General features: G+C 48.6%; 4 protein-coding genes across 9 annotated transcripts in view; 2 read left to right on the plus strand and 2 right to left on the minus strand.

Annotated features, from left to right (window-relative positions):
• LOC126571085 (protein bangles and beads-like) overlaps positions 1 to 4,485 on the minus strand; it is a 6,423-nt gene extending 1,938 nt beyond the window's left edge. The window contains exons 1-3 of one of the 4 annotated variants that reach the window (XM_050229332.1): positions 4,368 to 4,485; positions 4,036 to 4,184; positions 1 to 298 (exon numbers count right to left, since the gene is read on the minus strand). The exon at positions 1 to 298 is cut by the window's left edge and continues 1,562 nt beyond it. In XM_050229332.1, the coding sequence (XP_050085289.1) occupies positions 1 to 296 (296 nt within the window). In that variant the 5' untranslated portion in view covers positions 297 to 298; positions 4,036 to 4,184; positions 4,368 to 4,485. Of the gene's footprint in view, positions 299 to 4,030; positions 4,296 to 4,367 lie in introns of those variants that run through there. The other 3 variants (XM_050229334.1, XM_050229333.1, XM_050229331.1) reach the window with 3 other exon arrangements.
• Positions 4,486 to 6,402: 1,917 nt separating this feature from the next.
• LOC126570943 (SWI/SNF-related matrix-associated actin-dependent regulator of chromatin subfamily A containing DEAD/H box 1 homolog) lies at positions 6,403 to 10,069 on the minus strand. The gene is made up of 7 exons (XM_050229094.1): positions 9,649 to 10,069; positions 8,115 to 9,535; positions 7,898 to 8,044; positions 7,672 to 7,829; positions 7,456 to 7,603; positions 6,885 to 7,386; positions 6,403 to 6,822 (listed from the first exon to the last, which is right to left on the minus strand). The coding sequence occupies exons 1-7, from the start codon at positions 9,707 to 9,709 to the stop codon at positions 6,689 to 6,691; spliced, it is 2,571 nt and encodes an 856-aa protein (XP_050085051.1). The 5' UTR covers positions 9,710 to 10,069; the 3' UTR covers positions 6,403 to 6,688.
• Positions 10,070 to 10,398: 329 nt separating this feature from the next.
• Positions 10,399 to 14,402, plus strand: LOC126570881 (glycoprotein-N-acetylgalactosamine 3-beta-galactosyltransferase 1-like). Of its 3 annotated transcripts, none has more exons than XM_050228955.1 (5): positions 10,399 to 10,682; positions 11,493 to 12,176; positions 12,723 to 13,263; positions 13,334 to 13,712; positions 13,791 to 14,402. In XM_050228955.1, exons 2-5 carry the CDS (start codon positions 12,158 to 12,160, stop codon positions 14,034 to 14,036), a joined length of 1,185 nt encoding a protein of 394 aa, XP_050084912.1. In that variant the 5' UTR covers positions 10,399 to 10,682; positions 11,493 to 12,157; the 3' UTR covers positions 14,037 to 14,402. The 3 variants fall into 3 exon arrangements, with proteins under 3 accessions (XP_050084912.1, XP_050084913.1, XP_050084915.1); XM_050228956.1 differs by having other exon boundaries at positions 10,399 to 10,483; positions 11,689 to 12,176; XM_050228958.1 differs by having other exon boundaries at positions 13,334 to 13,678; positions 13,791 to 13,998.
• Positions 14,403 to 16,195: 1,793 nt separating this feature from the next.
• LOC126573091 (dual oxidase) overlaps positions 16,196 to 27,500 on the plus strand; it is a 34,061-nt gene continuing 22,756 nt past the window's right edge. Inside the window, exons 1-2 of the mRNA XM_050232942.1 lie at positions 16,196 to 16,330; positions 25,210 to 26,037. Of these exons, the coding sequence (XP_050088899.1) occupies positions 25,938 to 26,037 (100 nt within the window). The 5' untranslated portion in view covers positions 16,196 to 16,330; positions 25,210 to 25,937. The remainder of the gene's footprint in view (positions 16,331 to 25,209; positions 26,038 to 27,500) is intronic.

Consider the following 27,500-nt stretch of genomic DNA (forward strand, 5'->3'; position numbering starts at 1 on the left):
AGGGGCAGTACCTTAACCTGCTCATCGGCTTTACTGTCGAGGGGCTTCTCGGCTGCAGCAGCAGCAGCGACAGGAGCAGCAGCAGTATCCTTTTCAATTGCAGCATCCTTCGATGCAGCTACCGCCACAATCGTTTCCGCATTCTGTTCCGGTTTCGTATCGAACGGCTGATCGGTAGAGTGTTGTGCCAACGCACTGTTGACGGGATAGACCGCGAACACGGCCTCCTTAGGGACGGGATGGGCGTAGCACGTGGCAAACGCCACGGCAGCCACGATGACTAGACAAAGCTGCATCGCTGAAAGCAGAAGAAAGGGAAACGAAATGGAAGGAAAACGTTTAATTGTCTATTTAATTGATTACGCATTAAGCTAGAACGGAAGCTTTTAGCCGTGCTAGCAATGATTCACGATTACGATTACGACAATTGCACAAGTTAAAGCAATCGCGATCTCCAACATCTGGCAGCTGGATTTTTGTAACAATCTTCCCCCGCCGACGGACCCCTTTTGCCATCCTTGAAAGATGCTGCAACGCTAACCTTTCTCAACATATGGCGGCAGGTCTACGTTTATGTTCGTCATCCAAGTCGATCCTCACCCCCGGGGGCCACCGTTAGCAACCTCGATCCGCGATCGATCAGCGTCGGCGAAACCACGCGAAACCTCTCCTACGCAAACGATCAAACGAAATGGCCTTGGCCTATTACCCTGCTCATCTCCCTCCATCCGGTTAGGGGTTTACCGGCATCAAACAGGTTGTCAGCTGTTGTGGTCCGGTGACGCTGAGTTCCGTGTCACCTGTGCCAATGGTTGCGCTGGTGACACATCGTGCTGACGATTCAGCATTCGATTATGCATGCGAACCTACTTACGATCCATGGAGTGAAGGCCCATTACGGGACCAGGTCCAGGTCCACCATGGCGGAACATAAACATCTTCCTTTCTGCTTGCCGTAAGTAACCACCACCACCACTACCGGGGAGTGTGTATGCTGACCAATTTGAGCCATTTTCTGGCAGGTTTACCCCCACGCCTAAAAACCATCACGCGTCGTAATCGAACCAGTGACCAACCTGCGCCAAAAGAAACCGTTACCGATACGTGAAAAAAAAAACAGTGAACGGTCGGTACCGGGTCCGTCCTTTCTGATGGGTGCCCGATTGATGATGCTGCCATTTACTGCAGAGCCCCAGACCCATCCCCAGACCACCGTCCGTCGCACCACCTTACGCTAATTACATTGCGCGTTGCGTTGCGTCCATCAATTTGTTACTCGGTCGCTCGGGGTATGGGAGTTAAAGGCCCAGAACGTGACGTATGTGCTCCAGCGCCTCGGCCACCCGAAAATCGGTCGCGGTCTGGGAGGCGCGGCACAAGCGGTGGTCCGTGTGTTTGTTGAGATTTGATGAATGGGGAAAAAAAACGGTGCACGGCTCCCGTCGCCACCGCACCACGCCCGCCGGCCTGAAACTGAAAGGCCAATTGCATTCGCCATCGCCATCATCTTGCAGGGCGATTGGCAGGGTGTGGTAAGTTATGCTAGGCGTTTGGCCTCCTTCTTCTTGTGCTCTGTGCGCGCGTTGCAATTGCAGACCAGCAACAGCAGGTCGTTTGAACGAGGTCGCGCACGAGGTTTGTTTTGGATGCCGTCGCTCTGTTGTGTGTGCCGGTGCCTCAGAGATCGTGGAATGTTTGGCCTCTACCGTAATCATCATCAACAATAACTCGACATCACGATCCGTTCGTTCACACCAGCGTGCTGAGGGCGCTACGGTGGCCCCGCAAAGGGCACCACCCGCCCAGCGACCTTCTGCTGATCTGCGTGCTCTGTCAACCGTCAAGTGCAGGCGCGTTACGCGAGCCGAGTTCGTGACCGACCGACCAGGCGGATGATGCCATACCGCTAGGGCTCCTCCGAAGACCATTTTAGTTTTGATAACGCGCTCGCGCCCAATTTACCGAGCACAAGGTCACTCGGCCATAATTAGTCAACCTACTCTCCGAGGACACGTGCTCCTTCATCTCGAAAACGGAAACCACCCCCCGGGGGGGACGATGGTGAAATGCCTTAACCCCTCCACCCGGTCCAGAGTTGCTGCTGGCCTTGGGGATTCGTTCACAAATGGACATCATTAGGCGCGTAGTACGCGTGGATTCAAATTCCCGGCCCCGTGCAGACTTCTGGAAGGTACTACCGCGCCGTGTGGCGCAGTTACGGTTGGCTCGAGGCAAAAGAGTGCCAATCTTATCGTGCACCACCGCATCCGGAGCCATGGCATTAGAAGCAAGCTGAGAGCAAGCCCAACCAACCAACCAACCAACACCGAACCGGGGGCTCTAATTAATGAGCCTCGAAGATCTTCACGGGCATCGGGCATAGCACGGGCGGCCTTCCACCCCGCTCTCCGGAGGTCTAATTAGGAATGCAGATTCGAGACGACGATGATGTTATTCGCTCTTCAGCTTTTGCTCTTCTTTTGTTTTTTTTTTTTTGCCTCCTTCTGTTTTCTTCTTTTTTTCGGGTGGTTTTCAGGTCCGTTCTATGGCCACCGGACACCGGAAACATCGAAGAACACGAAAACAACAGACGCGGCCTGCTGCCACTTGCGTGGCTCTGGCCGGTGGAGTTAGTCCCGGCGATCCAGTTGCTGCTCGAGATCCGCAACTCCAACATGTCGACGAAACCCGCCGGGAACGGCCGTTCGTTAAACACAAATTTATGGCCACAGTTTTATGGTCAGCGAACCACCACCAAAAACCAATTTCAACCATTATTCTCAGCGGGACGACCACGGGATTTAGCGATGTGCGAAGCAGCAGCAGAAGCAGGAGAAGATCGTGCGAGAAACGCCTGAAAAACATCGCGAAGCTGTGTTATGGGATCGGTCTCTGGCCCGTTGGAATCGGGGCGAACGGGTTAATTACCCCCCCGGGAGGGAAGAGAGACAAACTCCAAACTCGTCTGAAGCAACGATTTTTGGAAGGAAATTGAATTGATTTTTTGTTAAACAACGATCGATTCGTATTCGATGCAGATCAAGGATCGATCGAGATGATGATCGAGCAACAGGATGTTCGTAATCATCGAACCTAACTCGATCATGGATTGCCGAAATTGAAAATTGCACAATGGAAATTCCAAATCAGAAAAACACACAAAATCAGTTCCGCCATCTTGGAGTAATCGAAACATGGATGACCGTGCCGCACGAATAACCAAAATCGGGTTATCACGCCGTTGTGCACCTAACTCGCACACTCCCATCCCATCCCATCTCGCCATCAATTATCAGCGTAATGTGACAACGTGTGTCCTTGGCCACTCACTTTCACCGGTGACTGCGCGGATGGATGGTATCGAGTAAAGGTCCGGATCCGGACCGCTCCCTCCGTTCAGTGCTTCTTTCAAACCTCAAGCACGGCCTACGCCGTTGGTTACGAAGGTTATTGATTACCTCCCCTCCCGTCGGTGCTGATGGACACTTTCGGGTGTGGCCCACAAAAGGAGGGGCACACAGGCGCGTCCGATCGCATCCCTGACCTGACCATCCCCACGAGATGATACGTATACACACATATTTCATCATTTCTCCGAATCCAAATGTGTGCGGAGTGTGTGCGGTTACGCAAGAAGCTGCTGCATCTCGATTACCCCTGGCCCACTGGTGGCCACTCTCGATCTCCACGTTCGGCCACTTTACGGCAGGTTGATCGCCAGCACAACCGACGAGGTGCAGCAGCCCCATCATGGGACCCAACTTGAGCGAAAATATGCCGTTTATCACGAACTCGAACCCCGAATCGCTGGGTCGCGATAGACGCTAGGATCAGTTTCGTGTGTTTTGAGTGGGTCGTCGATCGTCATCAAAAGGGAAAAGAAATACATGATCGCCATCATGTGGCGACAAAAAAGGGTGATGATTAGGATCAAGTTGGAAGTGGATGATGCAGGTGCTGCAACCTTCGATGACGGTGCCGGAACACTAATCGACGTCACTAATCTACTACGCCGCAATTCCAAACGTACCTTACCTTTGTCTTTACGGCTAGGATGGCTTGGCACAGCCTCGGTTTGAACGCGAACCCAACCACAACTGTAGCAGCACTGCACCCTTTTGGCGGTCAGATCGTGTCACACAAGCACGCACGTTCGCACACACTTCGTCTTCGCACAGCCTCAGCTTCAGCGTCAGAGATTGGAGCAAATAAGGAATAGAGAGAGAAAGAGAGAGAGAGAAGAAAAATACGGCGACATTAAACCAAACCAGTTTCCCCGGGCGCCAATTGTCTAATGTCCGCACTCACGCACGTACGAACGATCGCACGCATGTGCGCGCTAATCGAGCTCGCGAACAGTTTCTCACCTGACGAGGAGGGAACCAGAAAGCGGAGTGGGGGGGGGAGGGGGATCTAAACCCGTCGCAAGCGTCACGTTGCGTTGAGTTGGGTCCAGTTCCTTATGCTTCGACCACCGGTGATGGACTAAACCTGGCGTACATGTGGGACCGCCGCTTTATAGCATCGAGCTGCGGGCTCTCCCTCCGTCTGCGCACAGGCACCACAAACAGCCAGCGTGCTGGTTCGCCGTCGCTTCTGTCGACGGCATCGCGGAACAGCATGCTGCAGAGAGAGGGAATACGGTGTGGTCAAGCATCGGGCCACCTTTCTGCCAACAGCGCCGCCGTTTTGTGTGCACTGTGTGCTGGTCAGGTGATCGAGCTTCTCTCCCCCCTCCGGGCGACGGTTCTTTCGGTGTGAGAAGAACCGGAGCAGAGGAAGCGGATTCGCCAATAATCATAATTCTAGCGGCGAGAAGACGAGTCACGTTCCCAAAATCCCGATGTGTCTTCATTTCATGTTTGGTTGGTTACCAGAGCTGCCCAATTATTCCGCCGGGTTCTTCACAGGTTCGCTACCTCGCGTTCTGGGGGAAATCTCGCTTGGCAAGGTCATGTGTTCGCCCGAAGCCGTTGTTTTCCGTTTGCCACTGAACCACCCAATTAAAATGGTTCGTCCGCTAAAAGTAAGAAGCCCGCCAGAAACTGGTCAAATCGTTCTAGGTTCGAATCGCTGCCAAAGCAAGGTCCAGATAGATCTCGGGAGAGGGTATTAGCACTAGTGTTACCGGTCGTTGACCGATGAACCGATCGGCTGGGTGGTTTTGCGTGGTTCAGGGAAGGCTGCACGGGCTTCTATCGGGTTCGGAAATCTCACACCGAAGGCACCGATTGATTTTAAACTTGTTTTTGAAGCGAGTGAGAAATTTACGGAAAATTTCGGAAACTCCACACCGAAGGCACCGATTGATTTTAAAGTTGTTTTTGAAGCGAGTGAGAAATTTATCGCGATTGATCCAGCATCTCAAATCGAGTCCGCCCGGAAGTGGGTCCACAAGACAAATTTTGATGCTCCGAGTAGTCGAAGTCGCTCTGCTCAGCGTACGATCACCGGGCCAGCAATTATGGTTGCTTTTCGGTTTTTCGTTTTAGCCCTTCCACGGTGAGGTGAAGCTTCAGCTTCATCAAAATGTATTTCCATTTCCGGTGGCCGTTTTTTTTTTTGTCTCTTCACCGAGTCTGTTTGTGTGGATTCTCTGTTGACTAAATCGCGTGAGACCCATCTGTTCAGCTCAAGTCAAGGAGGGAGGATCTGCGGTGATGCCATTTGTAATGCGGTAGACCTCCGGGCCTGTTTTTATGTGAGTTTCTGTAAATGACGTGAGGATGCTTCCGACGTCCGACGACGAGAGAACGACAGAATTTCAATTTCAAACTAAGAAAAGCGAAAATGAAATATGTAAATCATGAATTTTTCATCCGAATCTTAATCACTGCTTCCGGACAGTTGCTCTTTATTGTTTCTTTTTCGTCTTATGGGCAGCTCTAACACACGTGTTCCAGTTCGCACTTTTTGAATAATCATTAAAACTGGTATCCAAGAGCAATGACGACAGGAATTTGCGCAAACAGAATAATGCCAATAGTTAATCGAAATCCAAAAAACCCCCTGATGTTACGCCATCATTCAGAAATCTATTTGCTTGGGAGTATTGCATCCGAGATAGGACCATCCGGATCCCAATGTCATAAAACAATCAAACCTTGAAGAGTGTGCCTCCATTTTCGCCAATCATATTGGGCTTTGGGATTGGCCTAGTATGCGCATTGTTTGAGGTAACGTGACCTCAATTTCAATCGATAAAACAGTTTGCAGCTGAAGCGATGCTATTGAATGCTGCTGTGCGTCATGCGATCGTTTTAAAGGCAAACAATATTCAACATTGAAGCTACCACCAAAAAGATATATTTACCGTAGGCCAAATGCCGATTTTGCTATCGAATCGTAATGCTCAAGAAATAAACAATCACCGTAGTACATCAGTGCAGCATAGATAAACAGTTACTAACAAACTCTACGATCATATATTGATTCTGCATAGTTTTTTACATACAATCGTGGGGTGGTATAAATTAAAAAAGGAAAATTATCCGTAGCAAAACTAAACAAGGTAAATAAAAAAGATCGCCCTCAGCACTGGGTACGTGCGACGATATTCGTTTTCTTCGACATGCGTCAGTTCGTTGTAAGGAAGGACAGGGTTGAATGATTGGTTTCTTTGCTCCCTTGTCAGTAGATAGCGGTAACTCCAACGTGCTGTAGCTGCGACATGCCATGGAAATACTTATTAGAACTCTTCGTCCTTTGGTGTCTTCAAGGGCGATTCATTCTTGAGTATTATTTCCGCCTTGTTTTGATCCATTCCTAGTGCCATCGTTAGCAATCCGACCATACATTTATGATCGTTTATTCGACTATCACCTGAAATGAAGAAAATGCTTATGATGTAGGATCGAATGGATGACGAAAAGGTCATGACGTACCATCTTTCTCCGTTACGTCCTTTTCCAATTGTAACTTTTGTTGCGCAATTTCCATCATGCCCTCTTCGATAGAACCTTCCGAGATGAACTTGTAGATCGTGACCGGTTTCTTCTGACCCATCCGATGCGCACGATCCTCGGCCTGCTTATCGTTATACGGGTTAAAGTCAATGTCGTGAATGATTACCGTATCGGCCGCCGTCAGATTGATACCCAATCCGCCCGCCTTGGTCGACAGCAAGAAAACGAACAGATTCGGATCGGAGGTGTACTGATCAATCAGCTCCTGGCGATCTGTCACAGCCGTCGAGCCGTCCAGTCGCAGATAACCGTGCTTGCGTATCTTCAGGTAGCGTTCCATGATGTCAAGCATCATAGTAAATTGGCTGAATATCAACACCCGATGTCCGTCTGCCTTCAACTGTGGCAGCAGCTCGTCCAACTTGCGGAACTTGCCGGACGATGTGATCAGCTTTTCCGGCAGACGCAAATCGTAAAGACTCTGGAAGGTAAAATGGTAGCAATGTTGATTGATAATCACATCTCGCGTCTCGATTGCCGCTTAACGTACGGTGTACTTGTCCCTCATTTCATAGAGCTGAAAGTCGGACAGGTATGCGATGTCTTGGAAAATGTTATCCACATTATTGCCCTTGTAGTCCGGATCTTTGGCAAGTTTCTTTGCCATACCACGTACATCATCGTCGGTATAATAGTATCTAAAGCCAAAGGAACGGAAGCCGGGCATTGTTAGATTCTGCTAGATGCCAGCACGACATTCTGTTACCTCAGCAGCAATGGATGGTTGGCGAGCTTTCTCAGGTCCATCATGATTGCCATTCCACTGACTTCTGTGTTCTCCCGGATAACGCCCGTGGCCTTTTGATATTCATTAACAGTTTCAAGGTACTTTTCCTTTTGCGAGTCTATCATGGGAAGCTTCAACTGGAAACAATGCATAGTGTAAATTACAACACGTCTTCCCTAAAATATCATAATTCGGGTGAGCTTACCAACATATCCGTTTTCGGTGGCAAGAAACTAAGCACATCGCGTTTAAGCCTTCGTAAAATGAACGGCTTCATGATCAATTTTGCTTGCTCGATTTGCGTCTTTTCGAATGCTGATGGTTCATCGTCTCCCTCACCTTTGGACGATTTCTGAGGACAATAAGAAGAATGTATTGATGCGAAGGTTCTCAGCAGTTGATCGTTGATGTAGCATTCTTACCGCTTTGCCCTGGAATAAGGCTTTAATGTCCTCCACCTTGCTACCGAACAACTTGGGCATCACAAAGCACAACAGTGACATAAGCTCTAGCAGATTGTTCTGCAGCGGCGTTCCGGTCAGCAGGATGCGATGCTTGGCATTGATGCGCATCAGGTTCTGGTATCGCTGTGATTGTACGTTCTTCAGCATGTGCGCTTCGTCGAAGATCACATAATCGAACTCGGTAACGCGCCACATTTTCTTCTCTTCCGCTGAGGCACCCATCATGTGATAGGTGGTCAGCACCACGTCCACCTCCTCGACACCGTTCTTTGCCCAATCTACTCGTATCATCCGTCGCTCAGCCTGAGATCCATAGTACTTGAAAATGCTCAACGCCGGGCACCATCGGATCAACTCCTGCTCCCAGTTGTCCATTGTTGACGAGGGCACCACGACCAAGCATGGCCGGGTCTGCTCACCGTTCTCCTTCAGCCAGGCAAGAAAGGAAATAATTTGAATCGTTTTACCAAGGCCCATTTCGTCCGCCAGAATGCCGTTCATGTCATGCCGGTGCATGATGGTGAGCCAGTTCAGTCCCACTAGCTGATACTCGGCCAGCTTCAGTCCTTCGGCAATGTTGGCCGGCTGTTCTACGACGCTTCCACCCGAAGCGATCGCGTCCTCTAGCCGCTTCACGATCTTGTTACACTTGCCCATGATCGTGGTCAGACTGTTGCGGCGCTTCAGGTACTCCTGCGTATTGTTAAGTATGTCCGTTTGCAATTGTCGGTGCGAGCGCAGCTTATTAATCAAATCGGTCCAATCCTTAAACGGCCGCAGTTCCACCAGCGAATCAATCTTTTTTGTCGACAACGACTTCACGTTGGTCAGTTCCTGCTGCGTGCCGGTGTTTAGAAACGCTAGCACGCCGCTACGCTCAGGAGTAAGCTTGGCGGATGCGTAGGCACCATCGCTATCCTCGTCACTGTCGAAGACCTGCTCCGTAGGACGATCCGAGTCGTCGTCACTTTCATCGCCGTTTGATTGCTGTACTTTCCGCTTTTTGGATGCCGGTTGCTTGGATTCCATGGTTGGGCGTTTCATCGTGTGGCCCAACGAAGTGCTTACTGGGATTTGTGGTTTGATGCCAGCCGCCTTCAACTGCTGGATCGCTTTTTCCACATCCCAATCATTCGCCACCAGGGCCGTCTGCACCTCCAGGATCTCCACGGTGCTATACTTTATGGACACCTCACGTAATCGGAGCGCTTTCTCGCTCACCGACAACACTTTCGCCGGTGGTGTGCAGGAACCGTTCTTAATCACAGGGCTGCTGGGGACGGATTTTTTCGGGCTCCCGGAACCATGATCACCTTCGCTGTCACTGTCGCCCATCATCTGGATCCGCTTCCGGCCCGGGATGAGCGATAGTTTTCCATCTGTCGAGATCACGAATGCGGAAGTCTTATTAAAACGATCCTCGTTACTATTCCTCGATCCCCTCCTCCTCGCTCGGGAAATGTTCATTGTTTTAATGAAACGATCGACCTACCTGCAGTGCCGTTTCCATTTTCCCCCTGGGCTGGCTTCCGATACTCGCGCAAAGACGACATCCCAGCGCTGGTTGCCGTGGAAACAACGGTGGTCAATCCTTCACGGCGGCAGCGGAGGACGCAAAAATGATGCTCTTTCCGCGCGAGGCAACTCCGCCAAAACGCTCTCACCAAAGCGGCGTGTCTCACGTACACCACGAAAAAAAGTTGTAGGAAAAATCAATCCCCCGGAACACGGGCACCGAATCTTTGATGCTAGTCCACCCTTTTAACTAATTTGGTCCACCCTTTCTCGTTATCACAATCGGAATGTGTAGAGGTACGACAAAAACAAGAAACAGATACTAAAACGAACGGGGTTTGTGCGAAAATTTACACGGCACGGAGAGCACTTTGGTCGGGTTACGCGGTTTGGGTTTTCGTGCGGGGAAGAGCGCGGCGATGACAGCTGTGGCGGCGGCGTTGTTTTGCTCCCTACAATTTATGATATTTTATCCAATCAACCGTTTATAGAAAACCATAAAATGGCCCTTTTTCATAAAACACCGGTAAGTTAATGGAAAACCTCCCTCCGAATGGTTTGTTTATGTTAACCGAGGGCCTTTTTTTCGGCAGGCACTGTGGGCACATTTTCAACCCCCCGCCGGTTGTAAACGCCGTTTTGACGTTTTCAATCTTCTTCTGTTCTTCTTCGCCTTCTTCGTCGTTCGTTGTTTTGGTTGAGTTTTTTTGTAACGCCGAGTGGACGAGGAAAAGTGCTTCTCTGTGCGTTTTCGTTCTAGCGGGGATTTTCCGGGCATGTTGGACGACCGAATCTGCCTGCACCCCTGCAAGGTATCAGCTGAGCCAGACGAACTCACGCTGCACAAAATGAGACGCTCGTAGACCAGCCGCATCGCTTATCGTTCGGCTTCCTGTCGTCCAGCGCTTATCGCATCCGGTGTGTGTTGTCCGGTGTTTGGTGAAAAAATATCATTCATGGAATACTCCCGCAGCGTCTGCCGCATCTCGACGTGAACGGGCGATTTTTCCGGTATGTAGCGTCCTGTACTTTTACAAATTGTGTCCCATTTGCGTCCGCCGCCGAATCGCTGGCTTTTCTCCGGTGCCACTCAATTAGTTTTATTGATCCAAATTGATGATGCTCGAAGGAACCGGAACGTTCGTTATAAATTACGGTAACACCAGCTTGTCTCCATCGAAAAGTAAAGTCCAAATCTCCAGCAAAGATCAGTGATCACTCAAGCCGGGCAAGGGTCATGTGGAGAATGTTGTTGAAGTGGGCGTTACACTTGATAAGAAACGTTCTCACACATGATTCCAACATATGGTAAATGCATGCCAGACAGCTTAGTGCAAATAGCCAAAAAAGGAATGCAGCTACAGCCACACGATCTATTTGCCATATGGTGATTGTGGTCTACCCATTGCCTTTTCATAGTTCCCTCAACCCAAATTGTTTGCAAAGGGGGCAGTGAAAACTGTGCCCTACATAGCGAGCATGTTTGTTCCGTGCTTCCATGTTATTTGTATCATAGAAGAAGCGTACTGAAACTTCCGGCAGACGGTCCGCTCTGTTCTAAGCGGCTAACAATAGGCGCGTAGCATAAATTACTATGTATGACACTCTATGCATGGGTAACGAAAATCCAGAATCTATTAATTTGCATTCTAACAAGCGACAGTGTGCTCTTGGGTTGGAAATGTCCATTTATTTATTTCCTTTTTTCGTGTACGTGTACATTTCGACAAATGCAACCTACAGATGGTGGCAATGGATGGCCGGTAAAACGATATTTAATCTACAGTTGTTTTTTTCTCTCTTTATACCTTTCAATTGCAGACAAACTGTCCAGCTGTGACCGGAAATAGTGGTCGCATCCATTAGCCCGCAACTGATACGATGGATCGTCAAGTGACCGGCACGCAAGATACAAGTCGGTGGTCACTGTTGTGATCGGTGCGCTCATCGTATGCGACGGTTGCGGCAGATAATGTAGAATTTCTACGGTGGCAGTGATATTTAGAATCTCATTCAGGGTCTCTAGGAACGGAGAACTAAACAGGACATAGTGTAGATTGCTTCGAAATGATCATGTGCCGAAACGTGTGCCGTTGTGCTGAATGAGTGAATGCGCATCCGAATACTTGTTATATCAAATCTACTGTTGAAGGTTGCCCGGTGGTTTAAAGCGATAAGACCGCGTGAGTGTATGTGTGACTTTCAAAAGAAATAATTTTATTGTGATAATGGAGTAATTGTTCGTGTGGAGGCTTCACTACGATATTTTAACGATCCAATCGAAGGGTGCTCCATCGCACAGCAAATCTGCAGAATATTCTGTGTCATCGTAGCTACGTTAGTTGGTTTGAATGGCTTACTAATTTACCCAAAAACATCGCATTAAACAACGGAAACATCAGATCAAACGCTCTGGGCTGAGCGATTGCGCCGACTCGAATCGACTCTGTGATCTCTTCCCACTAGCGGAAGCAATACTCATCATTATGAAGATAACCGATCTTGGTAAGCAAAAATGGATCTATTCTGGAGTGATTAAAATTCTCAAAAAAAAACCTTCTCCTGAATCCCTGAATCATTTTATAATAGTTTGAATTAATAGTATTCTCTGACATACAAGTAACTAAAAGTAGAACAACAGAAAGCACGTTTTCTACACTCTCCTCCAAAGAAGTACAAATAATTTTGCAACCATCCTACGTTGGTTCTGTTGAGATTTCTGAGGCGCATGTGGACAAAACATATGTTGCGTACTCAGCTGTTCATAGATGTTTTGCGACTGTTTGTTTTTTCCTGTTTCGGGGCGTTCCTTTCGAGCCAAAAAGACGACAAAAGTTGTGCGCCAAAAAGACACTCTCACTCTCTGTTGACTTCCGTGTTCAGAAATATCTAGGTTGAAGTTAAACAATCCGACTGTAATGACATGTCTTGTGTACACTATGCCATCCCTCAGCAGGCAGACGTGGCCTTTCGTTTAGAAACCAGCTTATATTTAAAAAAAAATACTAGAAATTATCATTTTAATACAAAAAACTTATTTGTATTTTTCAGGTCTTCGCAATGGAAATCATCCTCGAACATTCATCACACTCCTCTTCGGGACGGTGATTGGCTTTATATTTGCTACGTTCATCACATCTTCAACAGTACGGGTGAATCCATGGATGCCGGAATACTACAACCATCGAGACACACCGTCTGTAGCTAGCGATCCGCATACCGGTAACGAGCTACGTGATGCCTCCGGTCCAGAACAGGACGTGGGAAGGCACGGTTCGCATGAAGAGGTTCATGCACACGAAAACTCCTCAATATCACAGCAGCTGCAACGTGAAGTACGCGTCCTGTGTTGGATCATGACCAATCCGTCAAATCACAAACAAAAAGCTTTACACGTTAAGCGCACGTGGGGCAATCGGTGTAATAAGCTAGTGTTCATGAGTTCTAAACAAGATCCATTGATCGATTCAATTGCTCTACCAGTCGGCGAAGGAAGGAACAATTTGTGGGCCAAAACGAAAGAAGCTTTCAAATACATCTATAAAAACCACCTGGACGAAGCGGATTGGTTTTTGAAAGCTGATGATGATACGTAAGTACCCGACGATTCACGCGGTGACAGTATGTGCTCGAGTTTAATGTGGTTATTGTTCTTCCCACAGTTACGTAGTCGTAGAGAATCTGCGTTACATGCTCTACGCTTACTCACCAAGCCATCCGATTTACTTCGGGTGCCGTTTCAAGCCGTTCGTTAAGCAGGGGTACATGTCTGGTGGTGCCGGTTATGTGTTGAGCAAAGAAGCAGTCAAACGCTTCGTAGAGGATGCGATACCGAATCCCAAGTGTAGGCAAGATGCTGACGGATCGGAAGATGTCGAGATCGGCAAATGTCTGGAGCTGGTGAAGGTATTAGCAGGCGATTCTCGAGATTCCGTTGGGCGAGGACGATTTTTCCCGTTTGTCCCAGAGCATCATCTCATACCGAACCATGTAGGCAATGATTTCTGGTACGTGCAATACGCGTATTACAAACCGGATGAGGTAAGAGCGGATAGTACTCGATCCCTACGAAACACAACGAAATTTAATTTTGAAAAAAATGGTTCTCTTCTCTTATAGGGTCTCGATTGCTGCTCCGATAATGCTATCTCATTTCACTACGTTGCACCGAACCAAATGTACGTGCTGGACTATTTGATTTACCATCTGCGCCCGTACGGTATCGTTGGCCACGCGCAACCTCTACCAAAGAAGCTCAGCCTCGCTGATATAGTGCGAATGGATGATCTGGCAAAGACAACTCCAAAGCCCGCGACGAATAATACGGTGCAGGGCGAAACCAAAGCGAATCAACCAAAGACCTAAACTCTCGCAAGTGCTGTCAAAGCAGCATAGCGCTAAGAACCAAAACAAAAATAAAAAGAGCAAGTCGGTCACTAATCTTAGCGTAACAAGTAGAGTGAATGCATTCTCTGTAATGGCTGGATGCCCATACTTATCCGCCAAGAAGCATACACTTGAAACAAGGTCATGTAGGTGTATAAGTTTAATGCTAGACTATTCTTAAGACTCTCGTATAGTTTAAGGGTAACGGCAGTGACTGACGTAGTTGCAACCGGTAGAACCTCCCCTATTTATGCTCCTGTATGGCTATTGTTTTACGAATATAATAGCTGCCAAGAGTAGATTAGGAATCTCAATTTCTTCTCGAAAGCAATTACCAATTAGCTATGTTCTCGTGTAAGATTGAGTCTGAAATTGAAATCGAAATTGGTTATGCATTTGATCTGCATCGATGACAAACAGTAGATTCATGTGAGAATCTATTTGTTTTTCTTTCTAATAGTGCAAATAATTTTCTCTGTGGAATCTCACACTGTCCGTTGAACTTGTAAATGTTTCAGATTCGAAACATTTTAGGATTGTAATTTGTATTTCTTCATGAATGCCTCCGAATGCCGTGCTTTTTGATGCTAATATCAAGTGTGAGCTTGTGGAAGATCCATTTCAGTCAAGTTGCCATCACATTTCAGGTTTATTTAGTAACGTTTATTTTAAGCAGTAGGAAATGTAAACATATATATAGGGAGCTAGTTGCGCCAACAAGTTTTCGATTTAACCGGCGAAGAAAGTTGGAAAGAACTGATCGCCAAGGATTCGAGACTTTGTCGCATAACGAAATACTCTTAAAACAAAACAAAAAACGAACAAAGATGCGGCTGTAAGCTGCCACGCATGATTATCGATCAGTGAACATCATCTCGAATAAAATAATTTATCCTCTACTATCTACAACTGCTTTTTCTGTCATCATCAGTGCCTTCCGAATCCCCTCACAGGGTAGCCGATCGCCATATCATCTATACGTAAACGAGCGGCTAAAGAGTACCCTAAGTGTAGCCACAGCCGGGCGACGCACTTCGATGATGGATTGGGGCCAATTGCGTTCGACGGGGGCAACCATTAGCGAACACCGAAGGCGACCAGTTAGCTGACAACCCTAAGTACACCCGATGACAGTGGCCAGTGGCACCTGGTGAAGTGACTCACGCTGCAAGCTGAGGGATGTAATGAGATATGGGTCCACTCTTGGAGATTCTTTGATGAAAAGTGAATTGATGTTATCATTAATCAGGAAAACTTGTTGCCTCTCGATTATCATTTTTAAATTACGAAACATATCCTGATGATACCTTTGATTACTTTACAGTAACCAAAGAAGACTCCTTTTTAAATAGTAAACTTATTCTAATTTTTTTTTAAGTTTTTAAGAACACTTATCCAACCCCCGAACACCCCTGGTTATATTTGACGCCATTTTTCCCAAAACATGGTAAACATTATTTTCTTTAAAGCCTAGAAATTAAACTTCTTTCCCTTCTTTCTTACTTTTTAATCAGCTCATGTCCAGATAACCTATTCTATTTCGGACTCTTCGTTTAAAATGATCGCGATCTGATCGATACTGCAAACTTCCCAAGCGATTCAAGCGTTTCATCGTACGCTTTTTTTAGTGTAGCCCAGCTGGAACAGACTTCTCTACAAACCCTCCAACTTACTGCTTTCCGGCGGAACTCAGAGCTGATGATCACGCACAACACACTCTCCAGCTCAAGCTCTCTCTCTCTCCCGCTTTGTGGAGTCTTGGTGTTCAACGATGGATTCAACCCTCGCAAACCGGCTTCTTTTACCTTCTACTTTAGCCACTACCTTCTCTTACCGATCCTCGCGCCACATGGTACCGCGATCGTCGTGCATGGTTTGTATGTCTCTGTGTGAGCGCGTGAGCCCGCAGCCACGGAGGCGTCGCGAGCCGACTAACCGACTTTAAGTAAACCGACCGCGCGCACGGCAGTACGCGAGTAGCTCACGCATGATCACTTCGATGAAGATCGGCGCGTGGAGAGCAAAAGCAGCAACGCCACTCACAAAGCAGTGGCGGCCTTTAAGCAACCGGAGAAGCTTAAACAATCGACCACATCGAACCTTGGCCGCCAGTTTTCGGTTACTCTTCGATCGGTTCGGTCGTGCTGTTTGCTAGTCGTGAGTCGTGCGCGCGGTGTGCATGTGTTGCAGAAAGTGAGGTGTCCCCACAAAAACCCCTAAACCCACCATTCGCGGTGTGTACCCCACCGTGTGTTCGTCACCGCTGTTTTGTGGTTAGTGTACGGGCTCAGCATCGCTGGCCCCCCTTCTCTCGCTCTGTAGCTTAAGATGTTTGGCCTGGTACTTGCCGTTGGACTCGCGCGGTTCAGTTTACTTCTTCACCGTTTCTTGTGGTTCCTCTTTTTCTTCGTGCTCGTCTGCCCCACGAGACGATCATCGCCCTGGAACTGTTGGTGGTACTGTTGGGCCGGGCTGGGGTTGTCCCCATGACTACTGCGCGATCGCGATCGCGACGCGTCGCGTGTCGTCGGTTGGTGGCAAAGGGGAGAGGACGCTGGGATCGTCGCTGCGCCGGGGAGTGCCAGTGTATTTGCCTTGTGCTCGTTTCCTTTTGCTCGTTTCTTGATTTGGGCTCCCCCCGGGCCCGGGATGGTTGGATTTGTTGTTGTTGTTTCTTGTTGATTCAGCCTCCGGTATCTACTACGTCCAAAGCTACAATCGATCTTACACTCCGCGAGTGCTTCTACTGATTGTCCCGAGGAAGAAGTGGAAATCTCTAGAGGCCTCCCGTAGAATTTCTCGTCGTTGCATGAAAGGAGCATTTCAGCTTCCGCAAATCCACTTACCACACTTTGGTCGCAATTGTGCAAGACAAACAAGCGTGAACGTTCATCGATCGTCCGTTCGCGAGTGGACACTTTCGAAAGTTTCTCCAGCAGCAATCGTCGCACTCGGGCCCCGTACGTGTGCCGCCCCAACTGTCGCGACAGTCTCGAGCGAAAGGGTTTTGGCGCTACGCGACTGCGAACGTAAAATGAACGCCATTGGCCAATGAAATTCACGTGGAAATCGCGGATGAAATGCGGATTTTTGCTCAGCCAAATTCCACCACCAGTACACTGTGTGCCGGCAACGCGGTACAATGCAAATGGCGGAAAAGTGAAAACATTCCCAACATGCTGCGGCTGTCGAGCTTAAACGCGGCACTAGCATCGATCGGTTTCGGTGCGCGGCCGCCCTGTGGCACACTTTAGCTTGATTAGGCAGCCTCGATCATGCTGATCGTGTGTACCGATAATGGAAGTTAATCAAAGCTCATCACCACGCGCGCGCGCGGCAGCGCTCGACACGGTTGCGGTCTTGCGGTTAAAGAAGATCCGTCGTGCTGCCGCTGCTGCTGATGCTGCTGCTCACCGACACCGCCATTGCTAGTGCCTTCGAGCGTTACATAATGGCAACGCAATGAACTGTAGGGGTCTCTGTGTACGTGGGCAATAATTAACGAACGCCAGCCAGCCAAAGTCCAACGCCAGACATCATCATCGTGCTGGAGGCTGCTTCTGCTGCTGCTGCTGCTGCTGCTGCTGCTGCTGCTGCTGGTTCTTTCTGGCCACTTCTCGCCAAGTGGATTGTCTGGCTTCTGGTCACTGGCTGGCAGTGTGAGTGCATTCACGCACCTCATTAAACCGTACCGAAGTAGTCGACAGTCAGCCTTCCTGCTGCTGCTGCTGCTGCTACTACTACTTGGCACAACCACTGGCCGCCAAGGGCTAGAAGCAAGAAAAACAATCCGCTACACCAACTAGTGACCAACTGCCACACCACCGTGCCATCTCCCTGCCATCGTACCGTGCGTACCATCGCGGGAAAACTCGGCTCAAGCTGTGCCGTGCCGTGGCGGCTCTTCACTATGCCGATGGCCATCGAATCGGTGGAGACGATGATGATGATGATGAAACAATGATGAATTGCAAAAGACGTTCTGTCGTTGGGGTTGGCTTTTTCTCATCTTTCGCCTTGGTGTCTCTCTCTCTCTCTCTTTTTCTCTCTTCCTTTTCGGCCATCGCTTGTATCTTTCGGCGACGAGCTGCTGCACCGAGCATACCGACCACTGCGCGGCTGCAAGGCCCACTGGCACAGTGGCCTCCAGTGGCAGTTCGCAACGGTTTCGCTCTCGCCCGTCCCGGGCTGTACGCGTGCCGATGCCGATGTGCTTTTCCTGGTGCCCATGCCATGCCATACCAGGGTGGAAGATGGTGTAGCGTGCTTCCGTAACGGTACGTGTACTGCTACAGCCAGGAGACTGTGGAGAGAGAGGGAACAGCAATTGGTGACGCGATGAAGAAGGGAAGGTTGTTGGTTGAGTGAAAACGAAAATGAAAGTACCCTGATCGGCACTCGGCGATGATCGGTCGGGCGTGAGCTCCCGGTGCGGTGATAAAAACAAAGAGAGAACTTTGAATTACGTTGGTCACTCAAGCTGGAAAGGCGACGGTTGAAGCAATTTACAAAAGACTTCAACAGTAAGCGACGAACGTACAGTCGTGGAGAGTTTCGTTCGAGTACATTATTGGACGAGTTTTGCGCATCGAGCGTAACGCCATTAATGGATTTGAGTCAATATTATTGATTTCCGTAATTTTTTGTCACTGTTAATGTTAGTGCAGGATAGGGAAATTGAATAATTGCTAAACGAAGGATAAAAATGTGAATTTCACACCGTATTTTCATCCCAAAACATTCATCCCATCAAATCGGTAGTAATGGAACTTAACGAAATCCTCTCACAAACCTTGATTTCCAATTGCATGCTTTCCTTTCTCCGGCGCTTCCCTCATTTACGCTCGCACTCGCGCGCCTCCGTTCCCGAAACGGTACTATCTGCGCTCCGATCGTGTTTGTTCCGCATCGAAAGCAGACGATCGCCAATTCGTGATTCGCACCACAAACGGCACCGTGGTGACGTATCGTTTGCGACGAGCTGAACGCATAAAGTGGAACCGTTGAGAGCGCGTCGAAAGTCAGCTGTGAGTGGTATCTGGCTGGATTCGGGAGGGGATGCTGCCGTATCGATAACGTGGCCTGGCCATCCGCCACTCCGGATTTCCCTTTCAACCTACCAACCTGCAGAAGAGAGCGGTTCCTTGGAGCTCTCGCTCTCGTGCATTGGGGCTGTAGCAGCGAAGTCTCTCTGCGCTCACCTTTGCGAGGGGAGCTCGATCTTCGAACGTACGATCGCGCACAATCGCACATGCGTGCGGCTCTACCAAGGCACCTACACATCCGGCTGCACACACTGCGGCATTCACACATACACATTGGCGATTACACGCGAATCGAATGGGGACTTTTTGAAAGTGAATTGCCACCAAGAGCGCCTGCATGCCCGCGGTTTGATGTGTCGCTCCTGTGCGCTTGTGTAGTCCGGTTCCAAGCGTGGTGGCGTGGTTTCGTTGTGCACGGAAGGTCGCCAGATCGTGCCCGGAGCAGTAGAGTGGTGCTGCTGCTAACTGGTGCAAAAGGCGGAGGCGAAACAGGATGTAAGCAAAGGGAAGAATCGCAGTGGCGCAGGACATACCCGCCGTGCCTTGTCCATCGTCCAATTCGATCGTAATTCGTTCTCTGTCAGACAATTAGCGGCACACCTGTCTCCGTGACCCAGAGTCTTTCTCGAAAGCTTACACCCGAGCGGCCGATGGTCAGCCTCCTCTGAAGCAAGGGTCCGGCGTGGTCGACTTCGCGACGTCACCTTGAGTGGTGCGAGCGGGGTTAATGCATGTAAATTAGATTATCGATTGAGCTTCCATTAAGCGACCAATAGCGTAATGCCAGCGCAGCGCTTATCACTCAACCTCAACCGCACCAGCAGCGGCCAGCAGGATCGCAGCGATGGTCACATATGTGAGAGTTGGTATGCACTTTGTGCACTCAAGGGGAGGGGGGGGGAGGAGCGTGTCCTTGGCGAAATGGTGGTGGTGCGCCTAATGGAAGCGCAGCCAGTCCGAGGGCTCCGGCCGACAGAGACACACGGTGCTGTGGACGGTGACGATGGTAAAATAAAATAAAAACTGCACTAAAAGCCGTCGATGTAGACGCCAGAATGGAGGTGCAAAAATAATGCGTATGCGGCCACCGGTTTACGGTCGGTGCGTTCGAGGAGTGGTATGCTGAATGGGGTAGTGGTATCTGGGCTGACCGCAGACCAGGGCTCGTGCGGAGGTAGAATGCGGTTGTTCGCCTAACTCAAGACGCACACTGACGCACGAGTTAAGAGTGATACCCCTGGGGGGGAGTGCCCCACTGCTGGACTTGTGCTGCGGAAGGTGCTGTACTAAAATTGAAGAAAAATGTAATTGCACACCAAATGAGTCAGTTGAAGGTTCGGCATTCAGGTGCGTACCACGCGTAATGGCTGGTGGCTAGTGGCAACGTGTTGGACGTTCGCATGCAGTGCCACTGATAAAATGGGTCACACAATAACGGCGGGCGAAATATCTACGTGATAGCATTACCGGTTGACACCTTTTTACCATCGAATAGTGTGGCGCGTGTGCGCGATAGCTGGGAGCTGGCTGTGCTGTGATGCCAGATTGTGAAATTACCAAGCAACGCTTGCCACGTGATGCTGCTGGCAGCCACTTGGCGGCTTTGTTCGCTGCTTATCTGTTTGTCAAGGATTGCTTCCAGCAGCACGAGATCGATTCGATTGCCACTCCATGGTGTCCCCATGGTGCAGCTAACGAACTGGCAATGGTTTAGTTGGCAGGATTAGTTTGCCGTCACGCTTGGTTTGGGAATGTTCTTTCATTTTTGTTTCGTACACGAATTGAGCATTAAATTTGGGGAAAGGAATGTGACTTTGCTGCACAAAAGGCACCACCAGCGGAACCAACCTAAATACAGATGTCACTGATGTCAGAAACCTTGTTTTCACACATGGCCTAGGGTGGACTCTGGTTTGGTATTTGGCGGGAACTGCGAATTTAACGTTCTCTTTCATGTTTCAATATGGTTGTCAAATGGGCTGCAAGGACACAAAGTATTTGCTATGCAACCTTATGCTACATTTCACTCTAAAAGAGATTGATCCAGTGATCCATTATAGTGTCACTTCCAAGTGCCAATCCTATTTGATGGTCGTTGCAGACAGTAACGGGACGCCCTTGCTGGTTTAATTGAATTCTTTTGATACCTCAATCCACGTTGGCATAATTGAAATGTTTAATAAGCGTGGATTTTCTCCTTCATATACTTTCTATACGCTACTCTTTCGACCACATTTTAAACACATTGACTTGTCAAAGCATATACGATGGCAATTTAACAAAGAATTTGTAGTTGCTCTTTGGATTTAGCCATTCGAATGCGACAAACAGTTTAGTAAAAATACTTGCAGCATTTCTTACATTACTGCAACAGAATATAAGTCCGTGAGTCGCCGAGCCAACAGTAGGAAGTACGAGGCCATAAACTTGAATTTTATTATCGTTTTACGAACCGCGTGTTGGTGTTCATTGTTGCAACTTTTGCAACAAATTCGGCCAGCATTCCCATTGGCTGCAAAGGTGCTGCTGCTGCTGTTCACATTATTTGTGTTTTCATTTTCGACCTCTCTGATCTGTTGCCGCCCGAACGGCGATACGGTTCGCTACAAGGCCACTGCTCGTTTACCGTATTGTTTATTTTAGCTGTTTCCTGATGGATCACTTCTCCTTAAGACCTCGAGCACCCAATATAATTGGGTGTGCGTTTTGGTTTTTGTTTTGATGGGATAACCAAAGTTTATGGATGGAGTTTAGCTGTCGATAAAAAAAAACATATCTTGGAATTTCCGTCATCGAATCCACCGAGGGTGCCGAAACCAGTTGGTGGTATCAATACCCAGCTTAATACAACATGATTAGCTGTAAGATAGATGACGTCAATGGGAAGTTAACAAATTGGATCATGGGAATATATGTACCTCGATAATTCATTCACGCCTCGTGACAAACACTCACAATCGGGTTCGTGCAAGCACCAATGGGCTACCTCATCTCGGTTAACCGTGGCAATAGCTTTGCATTTTATTGTTATTAGTCATCAAATCAATCAATCGAACGCTCCGACAGACGACAACCGTGTCATTCCACGCCACCCTGTCGCGGCCACTGGAGATACACTCGAATCTCTGGTCCGGGTCCGGTTTCATGTATCGCGGAACGAAAGACTTGAGGCGACTATGCATAAGGCGACGAACCTTCAAATAGTGAATCGTTGGCTCTCGGCGCGCAGCAATAACGTGGCGACAAACGATCCTTCGCCAGTAGCACACAAACACAGACACATGCAGATGAACGCTATGAGGGCAGATGATTGCATTCTTCATGCAAGTGGCTTCGTGCCAAACCGGCTTCGGCTGAAGATGTCATCAGCAACAGTCTCTATAGAGTTGTTCACCTACACACGGTTTGCACGACAGGCTATCATCATAAATTGCAATCGCGTGGCGCCCCTACACTGTCGCGGATCGTGATTTAAGTAATATTTGCATACTTTTCTCATTTTTCTGCCTATTGGGTGCAGATCTTGATGCAGTGCTTTGAAGCATTCAGTATACTTTGGACGTGTAAGTTTGTCCTTGAAACGATAAAACTACTTAGCTCGAGACAGCGACCTTCTATTGATTGTTTATACCAAAATGAAACAATCTAAACAGACAAGCGAACCTTAATAAGAGCCAGTAGATCATATAATTGTACAAACAGCAATTTACTTGAAGATATCCGTTTTCCTCAATAAGCAAAAGCTATAATTAAATGCTTACAGCAACAAACGTATTCCATGATATTTATATAATCATTTTTGATATTTTGATTCAACCGCGGGGACATCTCCAATGATGTTTCCGCTGTTTCGAGCAAAATGAAGTTAATTATCCAATGTACTGCTGCCGTTACGCATGTTTTTCACTCAGCGGTTTAAAGTGAGTGCGCCACAAGAAAGAGAAATGCCTTATACGCGAACCCAAATTAATGGAGTAATCGTACAATCGCTACACGCTACCAACACATGGACACAATCCATCCATCACAATCAATTTTACGTATTGTGATTGCGTATTGCCGTGCATGATTTATCGAGAAATTTATCATTGCGGTCATTGTTGAACTTTAACAGAAAGGACGGTAAGATGCCCTCAACAAACATCTGTCATCGTTGCCCAAATTGGGAAGCCAAGTATCATTGGCGGATGTTTTGTTTCTCCTGTTTTTTTCTCGCACTTATTTATGTAATTATATTCACCCGGTCGTTTTTGATGGCGTATGGAACGAACGTTTCATTCACCTACCCACCCAATTACCATCACAATCATCACTGTCACCGACGATGGCCCTGGCTAATCACTGAATCTTAAAGCGATGAGCGAACGTTCGAGAGGAAGACTGTGGTTTCTATTGCGACCAATTTGATCATATCATGCACAGCTACAAAAAAAAAGCCACGGAAAAAGGCCTGCAGTCGTAACGCTGCCGCAACCTTGTTGCGTCTCTGAAAATTCGGGGATTTTTTTTTTGGCAAAAGATGCTTTCTAACGACACTTGATCCGCGTCGAAACAGAGATTACCACATTTCGGGTACGTGACATCGAGTACACCCTAGGGCGGTACACGCGCTATTGTCCGCTCACCTATCCTCGATATTGTGTCGATCGCGTCATAGTTTCATGTCATACAATTTATTTCATTTGATCGAAAAGATATCTTTCGTGTTATATTGGGCATTAATGGCACGATCTATAAAGTTACCTTGTGCGAAAAATAATCAAAAATCACTCGTCTTTGAAAGCGCCTTGCGTGTTTAGAAAGTTGCCTTCATCTACCATGTGCCCGAGTTTTTTTTTTCAATTGACTGAAATTACGAAACAAAACATCATACTTTGGCATTTATTAATTGAAAAAAAAACCGTAGAAAATGGAACTCCATTTTATTATACCACTTCCGGATTGATCAACTTCTGCGGGAGTTTCACAACTTGCCAGAGAACTTGACGAACTTGATTTCCATTTTTCGTGTTTTTTTGGATTCCCTCACCCTTCCTATCGTCGCTCTGACCGGTATACCGGTATCGGTGGCTACTGCTGTAGCAATCATGTCTCTGATATGCTTGGGGCCCCTGGCTAGTCGGCATACCACCACCTCGCGGCCGCTCGCGCTCCGAAACGTGTCACTGATGTTGCGGATGGCCTTGATATGAATTGTGTATCGTCTAGTTTGGCCCCTTTCCTTCTTCCTTCCACACACGAACATACGGACGGGCACACAGACAGACACACTCGTCGATGGCAGTGTAGTGCGCGAAATTCCAATCACTTACCCTTGATCATCATCTTCGCCTTCGACTGGCGAGTTAGCGGCACTACCACCGTCAACGGACGATCCTAGGACCGAGACTTCCAACGAATATTCGACATTCGAAACACACTGCTGATTGCTGACCTCGGTGGTCATCGTCGGCGACGGTGGTTGAACGCTTTACCTTAACCCGGCATATTTAACCCGATCCTTTGCATTCCATCGTCCATCTTGGGGCGTCCGGTGGCGAATCGTGCCGTGCCGTGCCTGTCTAGACGGTGGATTCCCGCGCACACACCTTCGAGAACGGCTCAGTGCGGCTTGTTTGGTCCTCGCACAATTACTACGCAACCCGCTATACGATCGGTCGTTTCGGCAGTGGAGGAGGTCCGCTTTAGGTCCATCAGGACAATCAGGTGTCTCTTTGCGACACGTTTACGCGCAGTACACGCGACTCGTAGCGAAGGCGATTACTTTTGACATAATTGCTTCGGTGAACGTCGATTGCAGGACAAGCTGGCGCAGATTGCTGTTGTTTGCTGTGCTAGATAGTGCTCAATTGTGATGGATTCATCCTAAATATCAGTCTATCGGGTGTTTTTTTAATACATTTTCAAGGATAAGCATAGAAGATAAGCATAAAGGTGTTGTGTAAGAAAACAAAATTCGATCTTCGAATTGATCGATAATCGATCAAACGGTGAACATTATCGTGACCTGTACCAGCAGGTCATAGCTGGGAAAGCAATGTTTCATCACCTCATTTCCTTTCCATCTAACGTGCAATGTGATTTCCATTCCTTTTCCCTCTCCACAGTTCAGTGTGTTCCCTGGTGCAAAATAAACGAAAAGGATTCCAAAGGGAGGCGGTAGAAAAACAAGAACCAAAAACATTCGACCACTTTCTACGCCGAAGGCTGATTTTAACGGATCGTATAGCCGTACTCGTCGTTGCCGTTCACCTATACTCCGGAGCCGGAAGTGCCACCACGACCACCACCACCACGAGCACCGTTATCGGCAGGCCGAGTGTGGTGTTGGTAGTGTTTTAAGTGCAAAGTGGCCAACGAGCATCCCGGGGCTCGCCGCGTATCGATTAAAACTTGCCGCTTGACGCGTGATAAAAGCAAAGCCCCGGCTGCCGTTCCGATCAGTTCAAGCCGTGGCAGTGACCATCGTCACCACCGAATGTGTTAAAAGTGAAAGGCGGGGGGGCGAAATAAGTCGAGCACGGTGTCGAGCGCTCGGCCAAGGAAAGTGCAAGCCACGTCCACCACGAGGTCACATCGCGGTCGTCCGTCCGTCGTGGTTGCGAAAATCGTGCTCACGGGCTCCACCGTACCGTATCCGTGCGCGAATTGCCGAATTCCTTCCGTTGGTGGTACGTTTGCGGTTGCGCAAAAGGAAAACCAACGAAAGTGTCACCCAGTAACACAAATACACCCTAGGAGGTGGCATCAATTGGTGCATCGTAAATGATTTTTAAATGAAAGCGACCGCCACTCGCATCCGCCAGCAACGCAAGGAGGTGCAGGAGCTATCAGAATGAGGACCCTCGACCATCATCGAACGGCAGCCACCGCCATGCTGGCCATCCGTCTTCTGGTGGCCTTGCACTTTACGGTGTCAGCCACCGAAGCAGTCGGTAAGTGTTCCACTTTCTTACTTCTTCTTCTTCCTTTTTTTTGCTTCTGCTGCCGAGTGTGGCAAGTCGAGTGGCCAGTTGGCTTAAGAAAAGATTCCGAAAATGATCCCCAAGCCAAGCCAAGGATCATCGACGATGCAATCAGTTGCTCGCGGTTGCTTCACACAAGGAACCGCAATTAGTCCACGGTGACGCTGGATAATGGATGGATTGTTGGTCGAGTGTTGCAGCTCCAAAGGGAGACAGCTTCCGTGTTGGCCGGCGGCAAGGGTAATTGAAGTTGAAACTACATTCAACAACGGGATTGGCAGAGGACAAAGAATGGAAAGTCAGTTAAAAAGAGAGTCCTTGATCCTGGGGACCTCTCGATTCCGCTTGAAATGCGCAAATACACTTTCAATCCCGTGACATCCTCTTCGATCCAATTCCATTGTAAGTCAATGTTAAAATGGCGAATCAAACATTGCTCTGACACGACATCGCGAGCACCCCGTTCGAATGATCGCGCCCTTTGATCGCATCGGGGCAGTTTTATGGGACAAACATCACAATGGAATGTCTTACTCTTTTGCTCCCCCCCCCCCCCCCCTCGTTATCAAGATGGATTAACCTATTGACGGGAATTTATGTACACACTTCGTTTCGTGTCCCCCCACATCGTTGATTTGCGTACCAGATCCGTGGCACCGAGAAGGCTCACTACTGATCGCTGCTGCAGATCGAGCAAACAATCGAAAGCAACCTTTAAAAGATGCTGCACCGCTCGCAAGTCGCACTAAACTCGGTGTGTCTGCGAGTGTGTTTCTCTTATTGTACCAGCCACTGGCGGTTGTAAGCGGATCCGCGGCCCTGCTGCATACGATGCAAACTGGATTGAGGTGATTGGTTGGCAAAGGGAGAATGCATCACTGTACTGTACTGTGGCAGGCCACTCAACAATGATGCCTCTCGCGCGTCATCCGTCATTCCCGCGTTGTGTTGCAGTGGCTTTCGCTTCTCGTTGCACACGGTTATCGGGCATCTTTTCGTTCGCCGACGAACATGTCGTCGTCCACGTTCCCATATTAACGCGTTTATTATTCGATTTAATCATCATTTTGCTGTCAAATGGCAGGGTTGTGACATGGTTTCCTACTGCTGCTGCTGCTCCGGCTGCTGCTGCGTCATTTGCAAAACGCGGCTTGCGGTTCCGGCAGCGGAATCCTTCCAGTGTCACCCCACACCACGACCGCCTTTCGGTTGAAAGCAACACGGTGCGAGATGCAACAAGTTCTTGGACCATTCAGCTGCACTTGCACCTGCATCTGCGCGTAGATCATCAGCGATCGGCACGTTCGCGGTGGTTCGCTGTATGCCATTAGACGTGTACGGTACGTTATGTTGGCACCTTAAAAGGGGATCCCCCGTACGTACGTCCGCTCGCTAAAAAGCGAGCTAATTACGCGTCCACGTCGTCGTCGTCG

Source organism: Anopheles aquasalis, chromosome 2, assembly GCF_943734665.1.
Source record: "Anopheles aquasalis chromosome 2, idAnoAquaMG_Q_19, whole genome shotgun sequence".
In the NCBI taxonomy this organism is placed as follows: Eukaryota; Metazoa; Arthropoda; class Insecta; order Diptera; family Culicidae; genus Anopheles; species Anopheles aquasalis.